The sequence below is a fragment of the Saccoglossus kowalevskii genome, chromosome 6 (assembly GCF_978046115.1).
Source record: "Saccoglossus kowalevskii chromosome 6, keSacKowa6.1, whole genome shotgun sequence".
Classification (NCBI taxonomy): domain Eukaryota; kingdom Metazoa; phylum Hemichordata; class Enteropneusta; family Harrimaniidae; genus Saccoglossus; species Saccoglossus kowalevskii.
This window is the reverse complement of record NC_140646.1, coordinates 12,623,650-12,644,072: the sequence shown is the minus strand read 5'-3', so window position 1 is coordinate 12,644,072 and position 20,423 is coordinate 12,623,650. Positions and strand designations below refer to the sequence as shown.

The 20,423-nt window shown below is 37.8% G+C and overlaps 1 protein-coding gene across 1 annotated transcript; it reads left to right on the top strand.

Annotated features, from left to right (window-relative positions):
• Positions 1 to 8,789: 8,789 nt before the first annotated feature.
• Positions 8,790 to 16,118, top strand: LOC100373854 (matrilin-3-like). Its single transcript, XM_002732788.4, has 7 exons — positions 8,790 to 8,925; positions 9,265 to 9,379; positions 9,713 to 9,833; positions 10,124 to 10,311; positions 14,536 to 14,713; positions 14,953 to 15,120; positions 15,491 to 16,118. Exons 2-7 carry the CDS (start codon positions 9,287 to 9,289, stop codon positions 15,694 to 15,696), a joined length of 954 nt encoding a protein of 317 aa, XP_002732834.1. The 5' UTR covers positions 8,790 to 8,925; positions 9,265 to 9,286; the 3' UTR covers positions 15,697 to 16,118.
• The last annotated feature ends 4,305 nt before the right edge of the window (positions 16,119 to 20,423 follow it).

Sequence of the window (20,423 nt, the reverse complement as noted above, 5' to 3'; positions counted from 1 at the left end):
CATCTCGTCTGCAGTTGAATAATTTTTACTCCGATTTATTTACAGTTTTCTTTCCAATGCGACTTAATTTTATTTGTTTTTTTAATTCTTGGTAATTAGAGGGGGGGCAAGGGTTATTTTCGTTCAACGTAATTGCAATATTTTTTTGTTCGTACAACGTAAATAGAAAAAATAAATTCCGTAATTCTGTAATCACAGGCTAGACGTACAACGTAATCAATCAAATCTTTTTTTCGTACACTGTAAAAATGTGTCATTTTTCTCGTACGTACAAAAATTCACATCCAAATAAAAAATCGTAAAGAATAATCCAGGGAAATTACATTTTAGAAACTGTAAAACGACTAGATGACACAATTCACTACAAGACGTAAAAGGCCCTCTAACCGAATGAAGAGCATTACGAGGGTAATATGCGCATGCGTCTCTTCACATGGCGCAGCAATGGCGGAGAATTTGAGTCGGAGAGCTCTTCGGACCATTCAATGTTCCATTTGTTAACACTGTAAACTGTAAAAACGTCTTTTTTTTCTTCGTAAATTGTGAAAAGCCCTTTTTATTTCCCGTAAAACCGTACCAGCTACCCCCCTTGCCTCCCCTCTAATTAGTGTCACTGGCGATGAAATAGTAAAAACACAATTAACCGCAGTGCAGCAACTCGGGATAGACCATCCCGACACAATGGGCAAATTATTACTACCCTAGTATTTTGGGTTTGCCAGCTCCGCATCCTTGATAGACTTGGTAACTTCTTGTAGACTTCCGTTTTTATCACTGTTTTTGTAAGGCTAACTATGTACAAAGGCGGGATTACCTTTCGATCAATACATGTTATTGTTTTAAAGATGTGCTAGACGAAGCTGACACTTGTAAACAATACAACGTAAATAAGCATCGCGGGCAGGATTTCAAAGATCGCGGGCGAAACAAAAGCGACGCGGCTGTTTGTCTAAGCGACGCGGGCCCGCAGTGCTTGAAAGGCCTGGGGAGAACACTGCGCCATCAGGAAGATTACCCAGTAAGGCATCACTGAAAACTACCAAGGACAATTCACCATCACCCAAATGCTGAAACTTAAGGGGTACACTATCAGATTTAAGTTTTCTAATTACTTTGTTAGCACATAACAAATCTCTAACCTGACCATTTTTTATGCTGGTGGCCAAGTTACATGCATCAAACAGTACATCTGGGCGACTTTGACGTGCTATCCACAGTATCTGTCCTACTTTAGATCTCAGTAAGTCCTTCTCATTTTCAGTCAGTGGTGATTCTGTTTCTAACGCTCTGGCTCTGGCTATCGGAATAGGAATCAGGTTGTTGGCATAATCACTTTGTTCAAGATAAATCTGGCCCTTTTCACTCACCAACCCAATCCCGACATATTTAAAAGCATTACTACGGTATCTTCCTTTCCAATACAGAAACGTAAACGAATTTGACTAATCACTGATTCCTCAAACTTAGAATCACCAGCCCACATAAAATCATCTACATGACAAGCTAATACACCAATTAAGTTCCCACTATCATCTACCCAATAAAATACAGCAGGGTCTGTCGGGAACCGTGTGCAAATGTAAGCTCCACCCATCAACACCTCCTACTTATTGTGTTAATTATATGTCACTCATTTAAGTTTACTCATTAATATTCATAGTGTTATTGTTATATAAGCATTGTACATTGTACTTGAATTTGAGTGCTTCGTTAGAATAAAGTGTTGTGATAACCAACTCCACTTCACGCCTTTGTTGGCCATTCTCTTCTCTCAACGGACCCTATCTCAAGTGCGTAAGCACATTGTTGGTGCCGAGACCAGGATGTCTATTGAGAGAAACAAGCGATGTAGAGGGGGCCACCGCAGTCAAATGACTAAACTTATTCAAAGGGCTGAAGATATCGTCGCATCCGACACTCCAGTACAACAAAGCACGATTGACAAGTTGAAAGCGACAATTGGGAGTATGACTTCAAAACTAGAAAATCTCAAACTATTGGACGAAGAAATACTAAACGAAACCGAAGACGATGATTTCGACAAGGAACTTGAGGAATCAGATGACTATGCTATTAAGATGAACGAATACGTGGTAAAATTCGAAGGATTTCTACAACGGATGACGACTCGTTCAACAAGTTCCAGAGATAATACCTCTACAACTGAGAACGGTCCTTCGCCAGACTTGTGCTTACGCACTTGAGATAGGGTCCGTTGAGAGAAGAGAATGGCCAACAAAGGCGTGAAGTGGAGTTGGTTATCACAACACTTTATTCTAACGAAGCACTCAAATTCAAGTACAATGTACAATGCTTATATAACAATAACACTATGAATATTAATGAGTAAACTTAAATGAGTGACATATAATTAACACAATAAGTAGGAGGTGTTGATGGGTGGAGCTTACATTTGCACACGGTTCCCGACAGGGTCTACTTTGGACATCTGCGCTCCAGTCTCAATCATAACAGCTTTCACTTGATAATACCAGTGGAGAGAAGCATCCCCCAACCAATATACACACTTTTACAGATGCCATAATTTGTTTGGACAATCTGCCTCCCTAGGTGGACGTATGAAAACATCCCTTTCTATTTCTTTACCCTGTAAGAAAGCAGTTTTAATGTCCATGGATCGAGGTTTCCATCTATTCTGAGTCATGATAGCCAAAATAAGTCTCATTGACTCTTTGCTACATGTGGGTGAATCTTTCTGAATTTGATCATTATCTATCTCCTCAAACCCCCTAGCTACTAATCTTGCCTTGGGTTTTATACTATCACCCGTAGCTTTTAAGGTGCATACCCATCTCGTAGATATACATTTCTGTCCTTCATCTGGTACCTCTTTGTACACATTGTTTTGTTTCCAACTGTCTAGCTCTGTCAATTTTGCCTCAGTCATTGAAATGTCCTCTAACAGCAAGACACTTTCATCAGGAATGTTTACATCAACTGGAGGAGTTTCTAGAATCTCAAGATTATCAACTCTACTTAAATCTACTGACTGGCTTATGCCATCTAACTCATCAGGCTCATTATATTCCAAATTATACCAGTTTCTGTTTTTGCCATGTACTTTGCCAGCTCTACTAATAACTTTGGCTGTAAGTGTATCACCAGTTTGTCTATTAGTATACTTAACTGTATTTCCTGGTTTAATTTTTGAAATATCTGCCAAATTTCTAATACCTAACCCAGTCTCTCCGTTATCATTTTCTTGGTCTCCAGACATATCTTGTTGAATCTCTCCTGTCTCTCTGTTTTCAGTCTCTAATTCTATAGATGTATCATGCTGAATTTCCGTAGGTTCTTCACTAACACTTTTTGACTGCTGAGATCTGTCATGGTTACTGTTAGTTTCTCTTGTAACAGTCTCTGGTTGGCTTGTTTTTCTGAGTCTACATTGATGCACTCTGACCAACATACCACCATGTCGTGCAAAAACTACAGTACCATCCTGTCCTATGACAGTAGCAGGACCCTTCCATTCAGGGCTATCAGGACGCCTGTAGTATATTTTGTCTCCCAGTTGACAAGTCTCCATCAATGGACGAATTTGCTTTCTTAAAGCTCTTCTTATTCTCTCTGAGCATTCTGACTCAGTAAACGATCGCCTAGCAGCATACATTGAAGCAATATGACTACCAACTATATTACTCATGGTAGTACCTTCTAAAGCTGGTGGTTTGTCTACCAGAACTGATGGCATGTTAGGATTTTTTCCATAGAGAAGTTGATAAGAACTATATCCATGGATGTTAGTAAGGCTGTTCTTAGCGAATAAGGCCCAGTTCAGAGCTGTCTCCCAGCTACACTTTTTCTCTGCTTTGACTTTTCTTACAATCTCAGTTAGTGTCTGATTGTGTCTTTCAAGGCATCCATTACTCCATGGAGAATATGCTGCAGTGGTTCTCTGTTCAATATTAAAGTTCTCACACATATCCTGAACTTCAGCACTATTAAATTCACCACCATTATCACTATACAGTTTTTTGGGTGAACCATGGATACTGATCCATTTCTGTATAAACTTATCAACAAATACAGAAGACTGCTTGCTCGTCATTATGGCTCCGGCACTAAACCGAGTGAATTCATCCATGATATGCAAATACCACAAGTTTTTGTCCAACTCATGAAGATCAACCGCGATGGTATCATTAAAATCCGTGGCAAGCGGAAAGCCCACTGCTGGCTTGGGTACAGGTTTCTTATATTTCTGACATATTGTACAGTTGTCAACGACTTTTGTTAATGTCCGAAAAACTTCTGTGTCATGTGTGCCTGCACTTTCTAACAGCTTCTTAAGGCGATCAGCTGAAGCATGTCCAAACTGACTATGTAGTTTAGTTAATATCTTCTCATGATCTACTTTACTAGTGTTCTCATCAATAATAAGAATTTCCTCTTCAGGATTACTTTTCTGTTCAAATGAATATTTCGACTCTGTAAATCTACACAGTAGTGCCCACTAGATGTGAAATGTAGCTTTACTGGGTGCCTGAACATTTCAGCTTCATCATTTGCTAAATCAAGTACTGTACCTGCCCGCTTCAGTGAAGTCTTACTAAGCAGTAGAGGGATATCTGTTTCCACTACCTCTGTGTCAATTCTGCATGACGTTTCACCTATCTTGACTGGCAGTATTGCATTGATTGTAGACCTAATTTGAGCACCATCTCCAAACTTGAACATTTTGTTGCTTGGAGCTGTATTAACCATCAATTTTTGCTTATCATCTAAACCATTCATATAGTTGTCAAACCATCGTCTACCACATACTGTCCGAGTACAGGCAGTATCTATAACTGCACATCCAAAAGATTCAGTCATGAAAATTTCATTGATGGATTTCTCTTCTTTGGTTAATAATGTCAAATTACATACTTCGGGCTCAGAATCATGTGATGACATATTTACAACAGATGGATCGGATCTATGTTGACAGTCCTTGGCCCAGTGAAAAACTGACTGGCATATCACACATTTTGTACGTCTACCAAATTTGTCCAAGGGATTCGTACCTTTAGGGGCATTAGCATTTCCAGGATTTCCATAACGTTGAGGTGGACGAACCATTCGTCTAGTATCAGTATTAAATCTCTGTTATGAAAGCCGACTCATTTCTAACGGTTATTCCGGGCGCATCTTGGCTCGAATTGCCGCCATTCGTCACGTGACTTTCGGCAAAAATACGCTTCAAAGCTGACTTCATCGTCGCAAATTTCAAGTCCGATGCTGCGGTCAAAACAAGCTGCCTTTCCTTTTTGGATAAATCGGCACTGTCCAACAATTTGAAAGCCAAAACCGCATCAGGAAGAGTCATACCATATTTCGTCGACTGATTATATCGACGTTCATATTCTATGATGAAGTCCGCCATCATTCGGGCAACTTCAGGTACGAGTCAAAATTAGAATACGTCTCATACACCAAGTCGACAGTTCTTTTTTGAACAATGAATCCAATGCCTGAATCAGAACATCCATACCTGTATCCGAATTCAGTTCAGTCACATCTATTTCGAGCGCCTTCGCCCTTGCTTGATCCGACAAAGACAGCGTAACGGCCAATGCTTGTTTCTTCTTGTCTAAGTCGGTTACCAAACGCCACACGGCAATTTCGTTTTTCCATGTTTCATACACGGCCTCCACTCCTAGCTTCGGAGGATTCTTGTAGCTCGTACTCTGTGACATCTTGTCAACCGTGCTCTGCTACCATTTAATAAAGTACGAACTCAGCAATATCGGTAAACGTATCATCTTTATTAGAATCCCGTTCACAGAAATACAGACTGCACAGCTCCAGAAAACACACGGAGCATGAGACTCAAAGTACTGCACATGCGCAGTTTACTACATGAAAGGTCAACCGGATGTTTACCCCAATGCATGCTGGGAGTTTATCGTACATCAAGTTAACATATATAATGCGCATGCGTGGCACGACTACCGCCCTTTAATAGTCAACTTATTTTTTGCATGTGAAACCTTCCCTAAATTGTCATACCGTGACAATGATTTCCATATTAATGGCTTTAATGTAGGCGGGACTGTTAAAACGAGGAATGAGGGTGGTCTTGTGGTCTTCGTTTTTAGTTGTAGACTTGACCTAGAGGACCATTTTCTTGACATTTTGTGGATTGAATTAACTCCATCGAGTTGTAAGTCTATTTTACTTGGTGGCATTTATAGACGGCCGAATAACAACTTGACTGACCAAATGATAGCCTTTACTGACCAATTAACAGCCACTACTAACTGAACTACAGCCTTTTCTGCCCAATTAACAAGCTCTACTGACCAAATGACAACCTTTACTGACCAAATGACAACATTTACTTCCCAAATGACAACCTTTACTGACCAAATGACAACCTTTACTTCCCAAATGACCATCTTTACTTCCCAAATGACAACCTTTTCTGACAGAATGACAACCTTAACTGACCAAATGACAACCTTTACTGACCGAATAACAATCTTTACTGACTGAATGACAACCTTTACTGACCGAATAACAATCTTTACTGACTGAATGACAACCTTTACTGACCAAATGACAGCCTTTACTGACCGGATAACAACCTTTACTGACCAAATGACAACCTTTACTGACCGAATGACAACCTTTACTGACCAAATGACAGCCTTTACTGATCGAATGACAACATTTACTGACCGAATAACAACCTTTACTGACAGAATGACAACCTTAACTGACCAAATGACAACCTTTACTTACCGATTGACAACCTTTACTGACCAAATGACAACCTTTACTGACCAAATGACAACCTTTACTGACCGAATGACAGCCTTTCTTGACCAAATGACAGCCTTTATTGACCGGATAACAACCTTTACTGACCAAATGACAGCCTTTACTGACCCAATGACAACGTTTACTGACCAAATGACAACCTTTACTGACCGAAGGACAGCCTTTACTGACCAAATGACAGCCTTTACTGACCAAATAATAACAGCCTTTACTGACCGAATGACAACCTTTACTGACCAAATGACAGCCTCTACTGATCGAATGACAACCTTTACTGACCGAATGACAACCTTTACTGACCGAATGACAGCCTTTACTGACCAAATGACAGCCTTTACTGACGAATGACATCCAACCTTTACTGACCGAATGACAACCTTTACTGACCAAATGACAGCCTTTACTGACCGAATAACAGCCTCTACTGACCGAATGACAACCTTTACTGACCGAATGACAGCCTTTACTGACCGAATGACAGCCTTTACTGACCGAATGACATCCAACCTTTACTGACCGAATGACATCCAACCTTTACTGACCGAATGACAGCCTTTACTGACCAAATGACAACTTTTACTGACCGAATGACAGCCTTTACTGACCGATTGGCAACCTTTACTGACCCAATGACAAGCTTTACTAACCCAATGGCAACCTTTACTGACCCAATGACAACCTTTACTGACCGAATGACAGCCTTTACTGACCGAATGACAGCCTTTACTGACCAAATGACAACTTTTACTGACCTAATGACAGCCTTTACTGACCGATTGGCAACCTTTACTGACCCAATGGCAACATTTACTGACCCAATGACAACCTTTACTGACCCAATGACAACCTTTACTGACCAAATGACAACCTTTACTGACCGAATGACAACATGCTAAATCAATTAGTCGAGTTTATCAGAATGGTACTCCGCTTGATTATAAGAAAAGTACGATAAAGGCAGTTTTTGTTACAGTATCTTAGATCATTGCTCTAGAAGTGTGGTTATAAACTGTTTCAAGCAACCTAAGTTGTAAAACACGAAATGTGATTTTTTAGCTAAATTCGGTGGAGACAGTGGGCCCCGTGACGACTCAACGCAGTAACTGTGTGAATGCAACAGAACACTATATACATGTGATATCTTTTCTGTTTTGTAATCACAGAAAACCCAACAAAATGCACTTATAATACAACTATTGTCCAGAACGCATAATTGCAGATGTGGTAAACTGAAAATTGAAAATTGATGAACGAGTCCACAAATTCATGTCTACACCCTCCCGTGGCGTAACTCCCTCCCTCCAATTTATTTTAAATAGTTTAACCTAACATCTGAATTATATCCTCGAGTACCGGTTCTGAGAGACCATCCCGCAGTCATTTAATTCAATCTGCTTCCCTGCAAAACAATCGCGGCACAGTGCAATTCTCAGAACTGTCACCCTTATAACTAGTACACAGGAAGTCATGCAGCTACCAAATACCCCACTAGCAGTGTAAATAAGTAAGACACGTCGAGGTCATCTGGGGTCACTAACAGCCCAAGTAGAAAATAGCGTAAACACCATGACTTCCATACCACGGAAGACACGTGACGATGTTATGAAATTCGATTTTATTATTATACACCACAGCACATAAAATGTTCATAATATGTGGAATAAAAAAATTACACGCATATTTTAGGGGGAAATATTACACACAGGAAAAATAAAAAAAAGATTACAAAATCAGTGACTTCACCAAGACTTTAAATCCGATAAAACCGTTATCAGCTACGCGTTTCTCGGTCGAATAATTACATTCAGAACGCTGTGGTGGTAGAGCCCACAAAGTAGGCTGTAGTTCTCAGAAACATTCTTTAGCTGAAACATGAAACTTGCTTTGACTGTAGAAACGTCACGTATCCTTGCATGCGTCCATTTCGATTGGGCCGGGCCTCTTGGCTTCGGCGAAATACGACACGTGAGAAGAGGAAGTTGTAGAATCAACAACGTTATCCATGTAAAAGCAGGCATTTCAAGAGAATCAACAAATTTATTGACATTTACATCCGTTATGAAATGTATTTAAGCAGAGTTGTCGCAACGTATACGCCACAAGACGATTATCAAACTGCAGTGCTACCGATTAACCGTAAGTATTACTCTATCTCCACTCCAGCATTTTTAACGGTACATATTCTACCAAGGCAAATTGCTTCGCAATAAATATAATATATATATGTTTATTACGAATGAGAAGACATTTTAATATTATCGTGGTGAAATTAAATATTTAATTTCAACACTCGCAATCTAAAAGTTGGTGTAGTCGATCGTACTATCTAATACTATGTTGTTGGGCAGTTTACTTCTGTGCCGGATTCTAATGGGCAAGGCAGCGGTCAATATGTGTATATTACGGTTTTACAGTGCGTGACCTCGAGTTCTTCCGCAGCTACACTGTGTTCACCTCCAACTTTCTCTGTTTCAGTACTTATTACCGTGGACTGATTATGAAGCAGCTTGTTGCGTTGTTTTTGGTTGTGTCGTTGTCGCTATGCCAAGCTGCCCCGTCGCTATTTGGTGGTTTGTATAACCTTTGTAGGGTAAGAATCATATATATATATTTACAGCGAACTCAGTAATGTATTAATTAGAATATGACTGCGGATATACCAGTATTCAAAATTCATTCAAAGTCGTAGGATCCATGAATCTAAGAGTTCGAAACAAGGCTAGACTGACCATGGACGTACTACGTTCATGGACTGACCAAGCGTATCGTCCCCATTTACACGAACACCTTGGACCGGAAGTCCATTGCATAACAAATATTTTTTGAAGCTGCAGCCCTGTGCGTATTTCACTTTAGAAAAAAAGTGTTACGGTAGTGGATATAAATGAATCATCGTAATGTTGCGTCGTACTTTCATTCACAGGGGTCTGAATGGAGTGCATGGAGCTCGAGGGATAGCCTGTTTGAATGCAGTACTGTCACACGATCCCGAAAAGTAAGAGAAGGATTCAGATGCGTTGATGAAGTAGAGTCCGATAGAAGGTGTAAGTAACATAATAGCGGAGGTGGTATAATGAGTATGATGAGGAGAGGGGTGTCTTGACTTAAGAAACAACTTGAACAAGTTTTTTTTATTTTTTTATTTTGATTCTGAATTATTAGAACATCTGTTTTGTACACGACGGGCATACGACTGTGATATTTTGAAGGGCCAATCACTCGGGAGGTGTTCAGGTTACGTGCTGTCAATGGAAATTATACAATAGTGTCCGTTACATGACTGATAATACATCACAATCAACTAACATCTTATTATAACTTTATCCACTCACAGGTAGTCCCCCTGATGCATTTGAAACTGCCAGCTCCATAAACACAAACTTCTTCGGACGATTCGCAGATACCGGTTCATTTTTCGCTGCCTCAAATGGTAATCCACCTCCCATCGATCTTCTGTTTGTCATTGATAAAAGTGGGAGTATTGGTCAAAGCGACTTTAACAAAATTATTGAACATATCAAGGTAAGTTATTAAGCTAACATGGTGTTGGGTAAGCCATATTTCCATAAGGAGGCCACGTGATATAAAATATAACTTGAAAAAATCGGCATAACGATAATCATTTTCTCCAAAAGTCCACTAAACTGAAACAAAGCCATACAAACCATACTATCTGGTCCAAAATAAACGCATGCATCTCTAAGAGAAGATGGAAACATGTTATTGTTATTATTGTTGATTCAATATATCGATAAATACATTGAACTATGATTCATCACTACCTGAAAAGGCTGTTATTGTAACACACATGTGAGCATTCGTTCGATAAAATGACGCAATTCCCTAATGCGCATGCGCACTGGTTGTTTTGGTACGTACAATAATAATTACTGCACATGCGTATTATTAGAATTGATCCCAGTATTACTTTGGTTAATACAGTTGAAGTTATTAAAATTAGTATGGTTGTTCACGGAATGAGTGCTACAATTAACTTGTCGAATCTAAAATTTTACTTTTAAGTTTTGTTATTAAAAAATAACAAATAAATCCCGAAAACATATTTCAGTGACATAAACCATGGATTAGTGGACACACTAAATTTTCGGAGCATTGTCATTGTTGGAACATACTCAAAAATCAATTTTAAAATATAGGGAACCGAGGCACGAGTATGTGATTAAAAGTCCCGAAAGTTTGTTTGCGTTGCTCTTTGATTGACAAGTCACTGTTGACGTTATATGCAAATGATTGCTGGCCCCAGTTACAAAGCAGCCGGTGTGCGACTTCCTGTCCTGGCTCTCTGTTTACTTACCTCAAGCGCGATCAACTAGCAAACTACAAAAAACAGACAAGACTTAGACGCTTCCAGCAGCATGCAAGCGGAATGAAACAAAACATACACTTGTAACTGATAAGTAAACTTTTTCACCCTTAAATAAATTGTTTTTTCATTTATTTTCATGTAGGAGGTAGCGTCGATAGGGCGATTTAATTTTCGCCCAAAACAAGGCCACAATTTCTTTTGTTTTCTTGGTGCATAGATTTCAAGGTTTTTCGCATTTCGCATGTTTCCACAAATTTTTACTCCAACGGCATTTTAACACTGAAGTAAACATTTTTCGTTTCGATGTAATGATTATCGTGCTGATAGAATTGCGATGCATTTGACAAACAGCACAGCTGTTGCTGTCATCGCTAACTTTTCAGTGTTAAAATACACAAACATAAAATGCTTGGTTAATTAAAAATAAAAAAATACCCTGGAAATTACCGAAAAATCGGCAATGAGATGCTGTTTTTAAACACCGCGGGAAATTGAAATTGTCATCTAAGCGTTAGACCGTCGCTGATTGGCTGCTGTTTTGGAATGTCAATTTTTAGTTTCAAATACCCCGGCTTAGTGTTCTAGGTTCTTCGCGTAATTAGGTGTTCGTATGCAAGGGATTTTTCCATACAAAAAAGACGAATTCGGCCGAATTTTGTTATCGGTTGGCTTAATATAACCCCAACGGACCGTATTTTTGTGAAAGATTGATATTTTTGTCCTGATTTATAGGAATCTGAAAAACGCGTTTCACAACTTGTCTCTTATTTAGTTTTATGCGTCATTCAAGATGGCGGCCCCCATATAGTAAATATCGTATTTATTTTATTATCACGTGTGCGCCAGCTGACTGTGCTTCGCACGGTCCACTGAAACTGCGTCATACAAAGTATTTGTTAAAGGTTTGAGGGAAGGTAAATTTAGACTCAACCCACCCAATGGCGATCGCTATGTTTATATAACTGTATGAATATGTCATCGGCTTTACGTAATCCATTGTGTCCCTCCCCCAGTTATTGATAACACGACGCCATGACAGTTTTCACGCAAGGTTGAGACTTCGCGGACGATTTTTCGTCCGTTTCCCTCGAATTGTAAATATTTTTACCTTGCCCGTACCATCAAAGATGGAAGGGAAAGGTATATTAAGGGAAAAATTTTGTCCGGCGTTGTCGTCGTTGTTGTTGTCGTCGTCGTCGTTAATAATTGTTATTGTGTGCATGATAACTTTACTAATTCTATTCCAAACTTCATCAAACTTGGTCACCTTGTTCATCAGTATAAAGTCTTTCCTGAGTTTGAACAACAGATGTCCTGTATGAAAATATCATGCAAAAATTGAGAAAAACTGATAAAATATTATGACTGTTTCTACTTGACTGATCACTGGTGATACACATCAAAGGTCACTGATATCAGTTGAAATATGCATTGTTGTATGTGTTCAATGAAGCAAATGATTTATCTTGTAATAATATCCTTGGTAAAGTATCTCAGAATCCCTTACTGGGTTTCAAAACCAACTCATGGAGAGATTGCACAGTCTGATACACATTTGCAAACCTACCAATAAAATCTTTACAGAAAACAAGATGTCAGAAAATCAATATAAGCACTCCTATGAACTGGGTGCCAAACTTTGATCAAATCTGAAGCTAATAGAAAATCTGTTTAGTTCAAAGTTATCAAATCAAAAACAATACATAAAAAATACATAAAAAGCAAAACATTTCATCCACATTTTAAAAAGAAAATTGTTCTAAAATATATGTATTCTGTATTTGACAAACAGTTCATTCGACAAATGAAAACTCGCAGGAATATGTTTCAGCTATTAGAACAGAATGATAGAGTTTTTATATTACTGGTTTAAAAACGCACTTCAAAGATTGCAGTGTTTGAAGATGTAGATTCTTAGGAGGCAACAGTACTGTTTACTTCTCCCTCCACTGGACACCAACTAACTATTTAAGTTGATTTGCATACAAAGCTTGGACAAAAGCCAGCTAAGATTTTCTGTTATCTTGCATGTTTTATGAATCTATTCACGTCTAAATGCAGCACTTTTGTTTTTGCAATGAGGCATTTGTTTTTATACTAAAATATCTGAATTACTTTGAATAAAGCTGGAAATTATGTCCCTTAAAATAATTAAACAAATAAGGCACAAATGTTTTTGTAAAATATTTACATCTTTAAAGGACATTCGGTAGACTGATTCCCCACTGTTGGTTCAAACCCAAAACTTGTTTGTATTCAAAATTAATTATGACAATGTATATTTATATTGAAACAAACTATGTTAAAGGGAATTATATTATATAACAAAGGGCAAGGTCACCAGAGTTCAACTATGTTTATTTTATTTTTTTACCTGACGATTTAACATCGGCAAATTACGGTGTATGGTGTATTTCTAGGAGTTTCTGTTACACATATGAAGCGAAGGAATCGTTTTAAAACCTTTTTTTTAAAAATGGCGATTATCTCAGTTTCATTTTTTACTCAAAATTTCAACTTTAAAACTATTTAACTTCTAGACGGTTCATTTGTTTTCAATGCAATTTTCAGGGGTCATTATTCAGGTCTATCCTAAGTAAATGGCTTCGTATGGTTTCACAGCGGCTCTGTTAACTGTGAACGATTTATAAAATGTGAATATTTCAAAGAGCACTGTGCATAAACTTTTCAATGGAAGCACTAATAAATAAGCCATTATGTTCCTAGTAAACAGAAGTTTTAAATAAGTGTTTTTAAATCAAAATCAAAAGTTAAATAGTTTTAAGTGCACTTTCACCTAAAATGCATGATTTTAACGCAAAATCAACACCACTTAATATGGTATCATAGTACATTATTGTAAACCATAAAACTCAAAAGTTTAAATAAAACTCTTTCAAATGATATATAACTTGATGGGTAAAACTTATATTTTACTCATGTAATTACAGTAATTAGAGGCAATTAGAAATATGCTACGGGCATTCGGTATGGGGGAAGTGACAAGGATTGACCCGAAATCTATCATTCCAATATAAGGAAATGATTGGAATAAATTGAATACTTAATATTAAAATCGTACATATATATCCCAAAACGATCCTTAAAAAGTTAATGCATTAATCAACGAACTATGTCGACAATTGTCGGGTACCTAAGTTAGCCAGTAGTCCTTATTCAAATATTTACAATTCGTAAACTGTCTTTCCTCTGGTACTGTGGATACAAAATGCAGGAGAACTTTAATAGCCCAGCTTAGTGTTCGCTCGATGAAAACCTTTAATACACTTGTGCACTGATCGTTCGTTGCTCTTTGACGTTTTTTCTACCCCGACACAAGAATGCCACAAAACGGCGCACTGTCATCGGTGTGACGTCATGCGCTAGGTACAGCATTTTAATTTTTGTCTTTCTTCTAGGAACTAGTTGATCTATTTACTGTGGAGATCTCAGTAGACAAGACAAGGGTATCTGCAATTTCGTACTCCAGTTCCAACAAAGTAGACCTAGATTTCAATTTTAGACGCTGCCTATTCGAGTCAAGCAGCGCCAGCAAAACTTGTATTAAGAGTGAAATTGATAAAATCGATTTTGAAGGTACGTTTTTTTTTTTTTTTGTCCGTGTGTCTGACGCGGAACTCTGCTTACACTGTGTATCCAATTATTGACTCGATTAAGGTCATGAGTGCGCCATCGCGCGGTGCGGTAAGGAAGATAGTGCACCAATACGGCCACCAGTATTTAGGCAGCGGCTTTCGAAATACTCCTAGGATTACTCATTATTCAACATTGTAATGTTGAACACGTTTAAACCACGTTTAATTCATTGTTTCCAGGTGGCTCAACGCACACCACCAAAGCTTTAGTGAAGGCCAGAGACGAGGCGTTTAAGTCATTCCACGGTTCACGTACAAACAGTCACAAGGTCCTATTTTTAGTGACTGATGGTCGGTCCAATGGTAATGGCCCGCTTGTAGAGACAGCTAACTCACTGAAAAATGACGGTACGTATTATGGGTTTGACTGGGTGGATACAGAAAAAATCAAGTTAAATGCAGAAGATAACGCATAATTTATTGTGAGTGGAAGAAATTAAAACCTTGATGACTACAAATTCATATGTTTGATGTTTGGGTGCAAAATGTGTGTTTTGAGGCGTATAATTAAAGATTATATTAAGTGACCAAACCGCTGTACGTTGCCTCTGCAGTAACGTGTGTTAAAACGTGCTATTAATAAACGCGAATAAACCACATGCCCTGGGACGAGTTCGGTGGACGAGCATTGGAGTTATAAGGTTATCTATATATTCCAACGTACATTTATAGCATTTCTATAATCTAATCTACCCCATTATCACTTTTGCTTTCATAGATGTCGAAATCTACGCGCTAGGCGTGACATCGGATGTCGTAGAAGCAGAACTTCGCAGTATTGTGTCAGACCCGATACCCGATCATCTGTTCTACTATGATACGTTCAATGCTGTCAGCCAGGGAACCGACATTCTTATAAGTATGGCCAGGGGCGATAGCTTCGGCTTTCAGGATGATGCCGGTTTCTTCGGCATCTCATTTTAATAAGTACGATCTATCAAACTAACGACGGTTATTATATAACAATGAAGTGGCGTTCGTATATGCAATTTCTATGAAACTTTATTATTATTTTATAATATAGATGCACATACGACAATTGCAAACAACAACAAATATTTTTTTTATTTGCATTATATGCTTAATCGTATTTGATATTTGACAATGTACAAAACTGTCTGGGTAACGCGAAATATGAACTTGAAAGTTCTACTGTAATATATTGATTTTTGCAATTTGCGTGATTGTATAACTTATTCTTAGAATTATATTTTATATACTATTTTGATTTCTGTTAGTCCAATTTTAATATTAATGAAGCCAGAAGGCAAAAATATTATTAACCAAAAAACGTAATGTAAATAATGTATTGTTTTCTTTAATAAATAACGTATTTGTTATGTAAATGAGTGTGTGGATATTTTTTCAGCCCCACTATCGACTTTGTCGGGCGGAGCTTATCGTATGAGTGATTGTTCGTCGTCGTCCACCGTACGTGTCAACTCTTTACTTTTTCGACGTCTTCATGAAAACTACAATTCTTATTGCTTTGATACTTGGTGTATTTTAACCTTGGATAGACCTCTCTTAGATTTGTTCATTTCGTGATGATATCTTTGATTCTCTAATTTTGATTAATATTTTTGTCATTTTTTGTGATATTTTCGACTTCTTGTTAAAAACCGCAATTCCGATTGCTTTGATATTATATATAGGTACTATATTTGTACATCTCTCAGACTTGTTCATTTCGTGATTATATCTTCAATTCTCTGATTTTGATGAATATTTGTGTCATTTTTGGTAAAAAGTGATATTTTCGTCTTCTTGTTGGAAACCGCAATTCAGATTGCTTTGGTATTATATATAGGTACTACAGGTAGATCTTTCTCAGATTTGTTAATTTTGTGATAATATCTTTAATTGAAATGTGCATTGTTAACAGCGAGCTATCTCAGCCGAGAGGCTGCTTGTTTAAAATTTTAACAGAGAACAATATCTACGCCTTCACCGCAGTCAATTCCTATACTTATCCGCCCGGACATGTGATTGGTCAAGTTATTTTCAAACGTAATTATTTAATAACAAATAATTGTAAATGCCCATGTCAGGTGAATGCAACCATCCAATCAACGAGCACAGTACGCAACGACGTCATTTTAAAACGCTCCAACGTATATATATAGACTGTTGATTTCAAATAAAAACAAGTTGGGTTTATAATTATTTATAAGGTTATTCATAAATATAAACGTTTTTTTTTTTACTTCAGTGTACTTCTGTGAAGAGACGAGCATGGTCACGTTCTAAGTTTGTTTGCTGCCCTCACCGTCAATAAAGGTCAGGGAGTGAAACAACAGATTGCTTTTTAGTGGTGTACAGAGTCGGAATAGAGTGAAAATCGGTTTCATCTCGGATAACAAGCTTTTTATGACTATCTGAGGTTTTATACATCAAATTGTCACATAAATAAATCCTGTTATATACTATTATATACTCACTCAAAGTGTCAACTGTACAAACGTGAAAGCGTAAACCAACGGTGGCGGTGCCCTTCATTTGTGATCATTGAGGTCAGGTCAATGTCGTGGAACAGAAAATGACTGGCTTGACAGTGCACAGTTTTGTAAGCATCTTCGGCTGGAGAGGGTGCTGTTATGTTTGACATTGAACACCCAAATCACACTAAATTTGCAATGTAAGGATGATGCCTTGCTATTTATGAGTTTGGTGAACATTCGTCTTTGATCTGACACAACATAGCTCATTCTACTGCACTCCGTAGATAGACTACAGAAAGGCACCCTGCAGAACAGATACATTCATCTTTCGGAGACCACTGTTCGGTGATGGTTGCAATATCGCTTCGTTCGGGAACGAAGGACTTATCATAGGTAGGTATTTACATGCTGTATCACCAATTCTCAAATACGCCCCTAATTCGAGCTCGTGTCGAAACGAATGCGTCAAGGTTGCTGGATGCCGTTGACAATGATTTAATGTGCAATACGCCCAATTTCTACTAGTTCTCGGGAGGCGTTGTCAGGTGCATCACTTGTGATATTTCAAAACGCTTAAACACAAATGTTTACACCATTGTAGGGATAAGCCTTCACTGTTATATTTTTCCGCCATGGCGTTGATCCATTTAATGTAATTTGCCTTATTAATATTATTTCCATTGATAATATGGGTTATGTTGTTCATTTCATATTGGGTGATACTTGGTCAATTTCAAAGTGATTCTGTAATAATGTGTTACAGCGGATGCCGAGATAAACAGATCAGGGAATTCGCTGTCTTCTTATCAATTTCTCTTGCAGCATTGCAATGTTCCTAGGAACACTGCCAGCAGTGATTGTTGTATAATTTTTGTTCAATCTCCTCATAGGTCCGTTTACACATAGTTATACAGTAGTAGTTCACTAGCAGCCTTCAATTTTGTGGCCATTCTGATTTATCTCACTACACACGGTCAGTTTTTGGCACTTGATTTGCCTGAAAACATACTACAAAAAGAGGGAAAAAAATGTTCAAATACAAATATTTAGGGGACTACTTTGTGTGGCGCAACATTATTGGAGTGAAATGACACACATGATTCAATGAAAAATTGGGAAAAGCGATGTTTAGTTTACTTATCCAGTTGGGACAGAACTATGGAACACGGTTTTTCACAATATCTTTGTTTAGTTTTCTGGTCAATAATATTTCTTGCTTTAACTGATTTTAAAATTGTTCATAGAACACAAAACACTTTTATTTATTGTTTATTGTATAATCTAATGCCTTGATAACATTGAGAAACCTGCACTATTCTGACACAACACCCAAGATCTCTATATCATATCACTCCTCATTGCATACCCTAATTTGTTAATCACTCACTCTGGTATTGACCGATTCACAGTCAATTCGTCCCAATTCACATTCGTCCCAACACATTCGTCCCACAAGTCGATTCGTCCCAATTCACATTCGTCCCACAAGTCGATTCGTCCCAATTCACATTCGTCCCATCGTCCCAATTCACATTCGTCCATTTTTTTTAATTTGTGGTCAGCATTACGATCTTGAGCAGGGTCAATTTCTATGCCAACTGTTACTGACACGCTAACTAATAACTCCACGTTGCGTGTACGGTGTCTTTGTATTTATTAACTAATAACTCTACGTTGCGTGTACAGTGTATTTGTATTTATTAACTAATAACTCCATGTTGCGTGTACGGTGTATTTGTGTTTAATATTAACTAATAACTCCACGTTCGTTGTTTGGATTTTTTGTGCTTATTTGGCGAGTTAGTAGTGGGCTAACCTTAAAATCTGACGAATCGACTTGTGGGACGAATTGACTTTGGGACGAATCAACTTGTGGGACGAATCGACTTGAGACGAATCGACCTGTGGGACGAATCGACTTGGGACGAATGTGATTTGGGACGAATCGACCGTCCCCCGTATTGACCAATGCATAATAGAGGGTGATGTTATCCTGTACTGCCTGAGTGCATACTTTGCGGTATCCTCATAATAATCTTATTATTATACATCTTTTCCTGCATTCTTGTAATCATAAGGACATAACGCCCAGAAATGCCAGCGAAAAGTATTTGTGTCTGCATCATTGTTTACGTTCAGTGACAGGATTCTATCCCCGTCATGCACTACATTGTTTCTAGGTCTGATGTAAACCTAGAAACGTGATGTAAATTTTCCAAATAAGGAAGATATTTGAACACAACTGTGACACTCTCGAACACATGCGTATGTCTTTTACAGATGAATGAATAGTTTTTCCTCGTATATATTTATATATCCTCCAGCGAACATCCAGGCATTTTCACTGTCCTGGCATCCATCACTGTGAAAACAATGGCCAAAAACTCTCAGAAAACTGTACTATGGGGTAGTTGGTGTGAATCCCCTGAACAGTGTAACAAGATTACTTCTAAATGTGCAACATATATAAATTTGGTTGCTCAGGATTACTTCAAAGTTGAGTTTGTGTTGTTTCCTTGACACTTCAACCAGCGTTCCACAGCAGCTCACACATTGCCCATGTTAGAGTGGTGCACATCTTAGCTACTGACATTGCTCTGGTCTGAGAAAATGAAAATTAGCTAATTTACATATTATATTTAGAAATGTCTCTATTTTCAAGTGATTATTGAACCATTAATTCATGGAAGGTCACAAAATTACTTAAGTTCACACCCTTCACAGAAAAGTTCAATTACATGATTTTGGGTCGATTCTATTCAGGGTGTGGGTAATGCTGAGATTCATTCAAATGCGAATGACTCTTGTATAATGAATAGCTTGTATAAATAATTTCTGAATAAACTTTGACGGCAAACATTTAAGAGATTGGGTTATGTTACATTGGAATTTTGTTGGATTGCAGTTTCCTTTAATTTTGTTTTTCAACATTATCCACAGTGTAAAATAATTCTAAAATAAAAAATACTTTCCTGTTCCTCTGCTATAGATTCAGTTTTAGTTTTAGTTGGACCAAGATATAATTGAATGAGATTACTGAAAATATTTATTTTATTTTTTTAAATGTTGTGTATTATTTGTGGTGACCCATGTGATGTACAACTTAAGTACGTTGTTGACACAAACAAATAGGAGCGTGCATGTGACCATCATTGTGAGTTTCATCGCTTTATGTCGGCGATTCATGTAATAATTTGATATTATGGTATG

Excerpts from the sequence above, each read along its gene's own strand:
- LOC100373854 (XM_002732788.4), top strand. The coding sequence starts at position 9,287 with ATGAAGCAGCTTGTTGCGTTGTTTTTGGTTGTGTCGTTGTCGCTATGC. Across the intron at positions 9,380-9,712 it reads GTTTGTATAACCTTTGTAGG|GGGTCTGAATGGAGTGCATG; the intron begins GTAAGAATCATA and ends TTTCATTCACAG. Across the intron at positions 14,714-14,952 it reads TGATAAAATCGATTTTGAAG|GTGGCTCAACGCACACCACC; the intron begins GTACGTTTTTTT and ends CATTGTTTCCAG.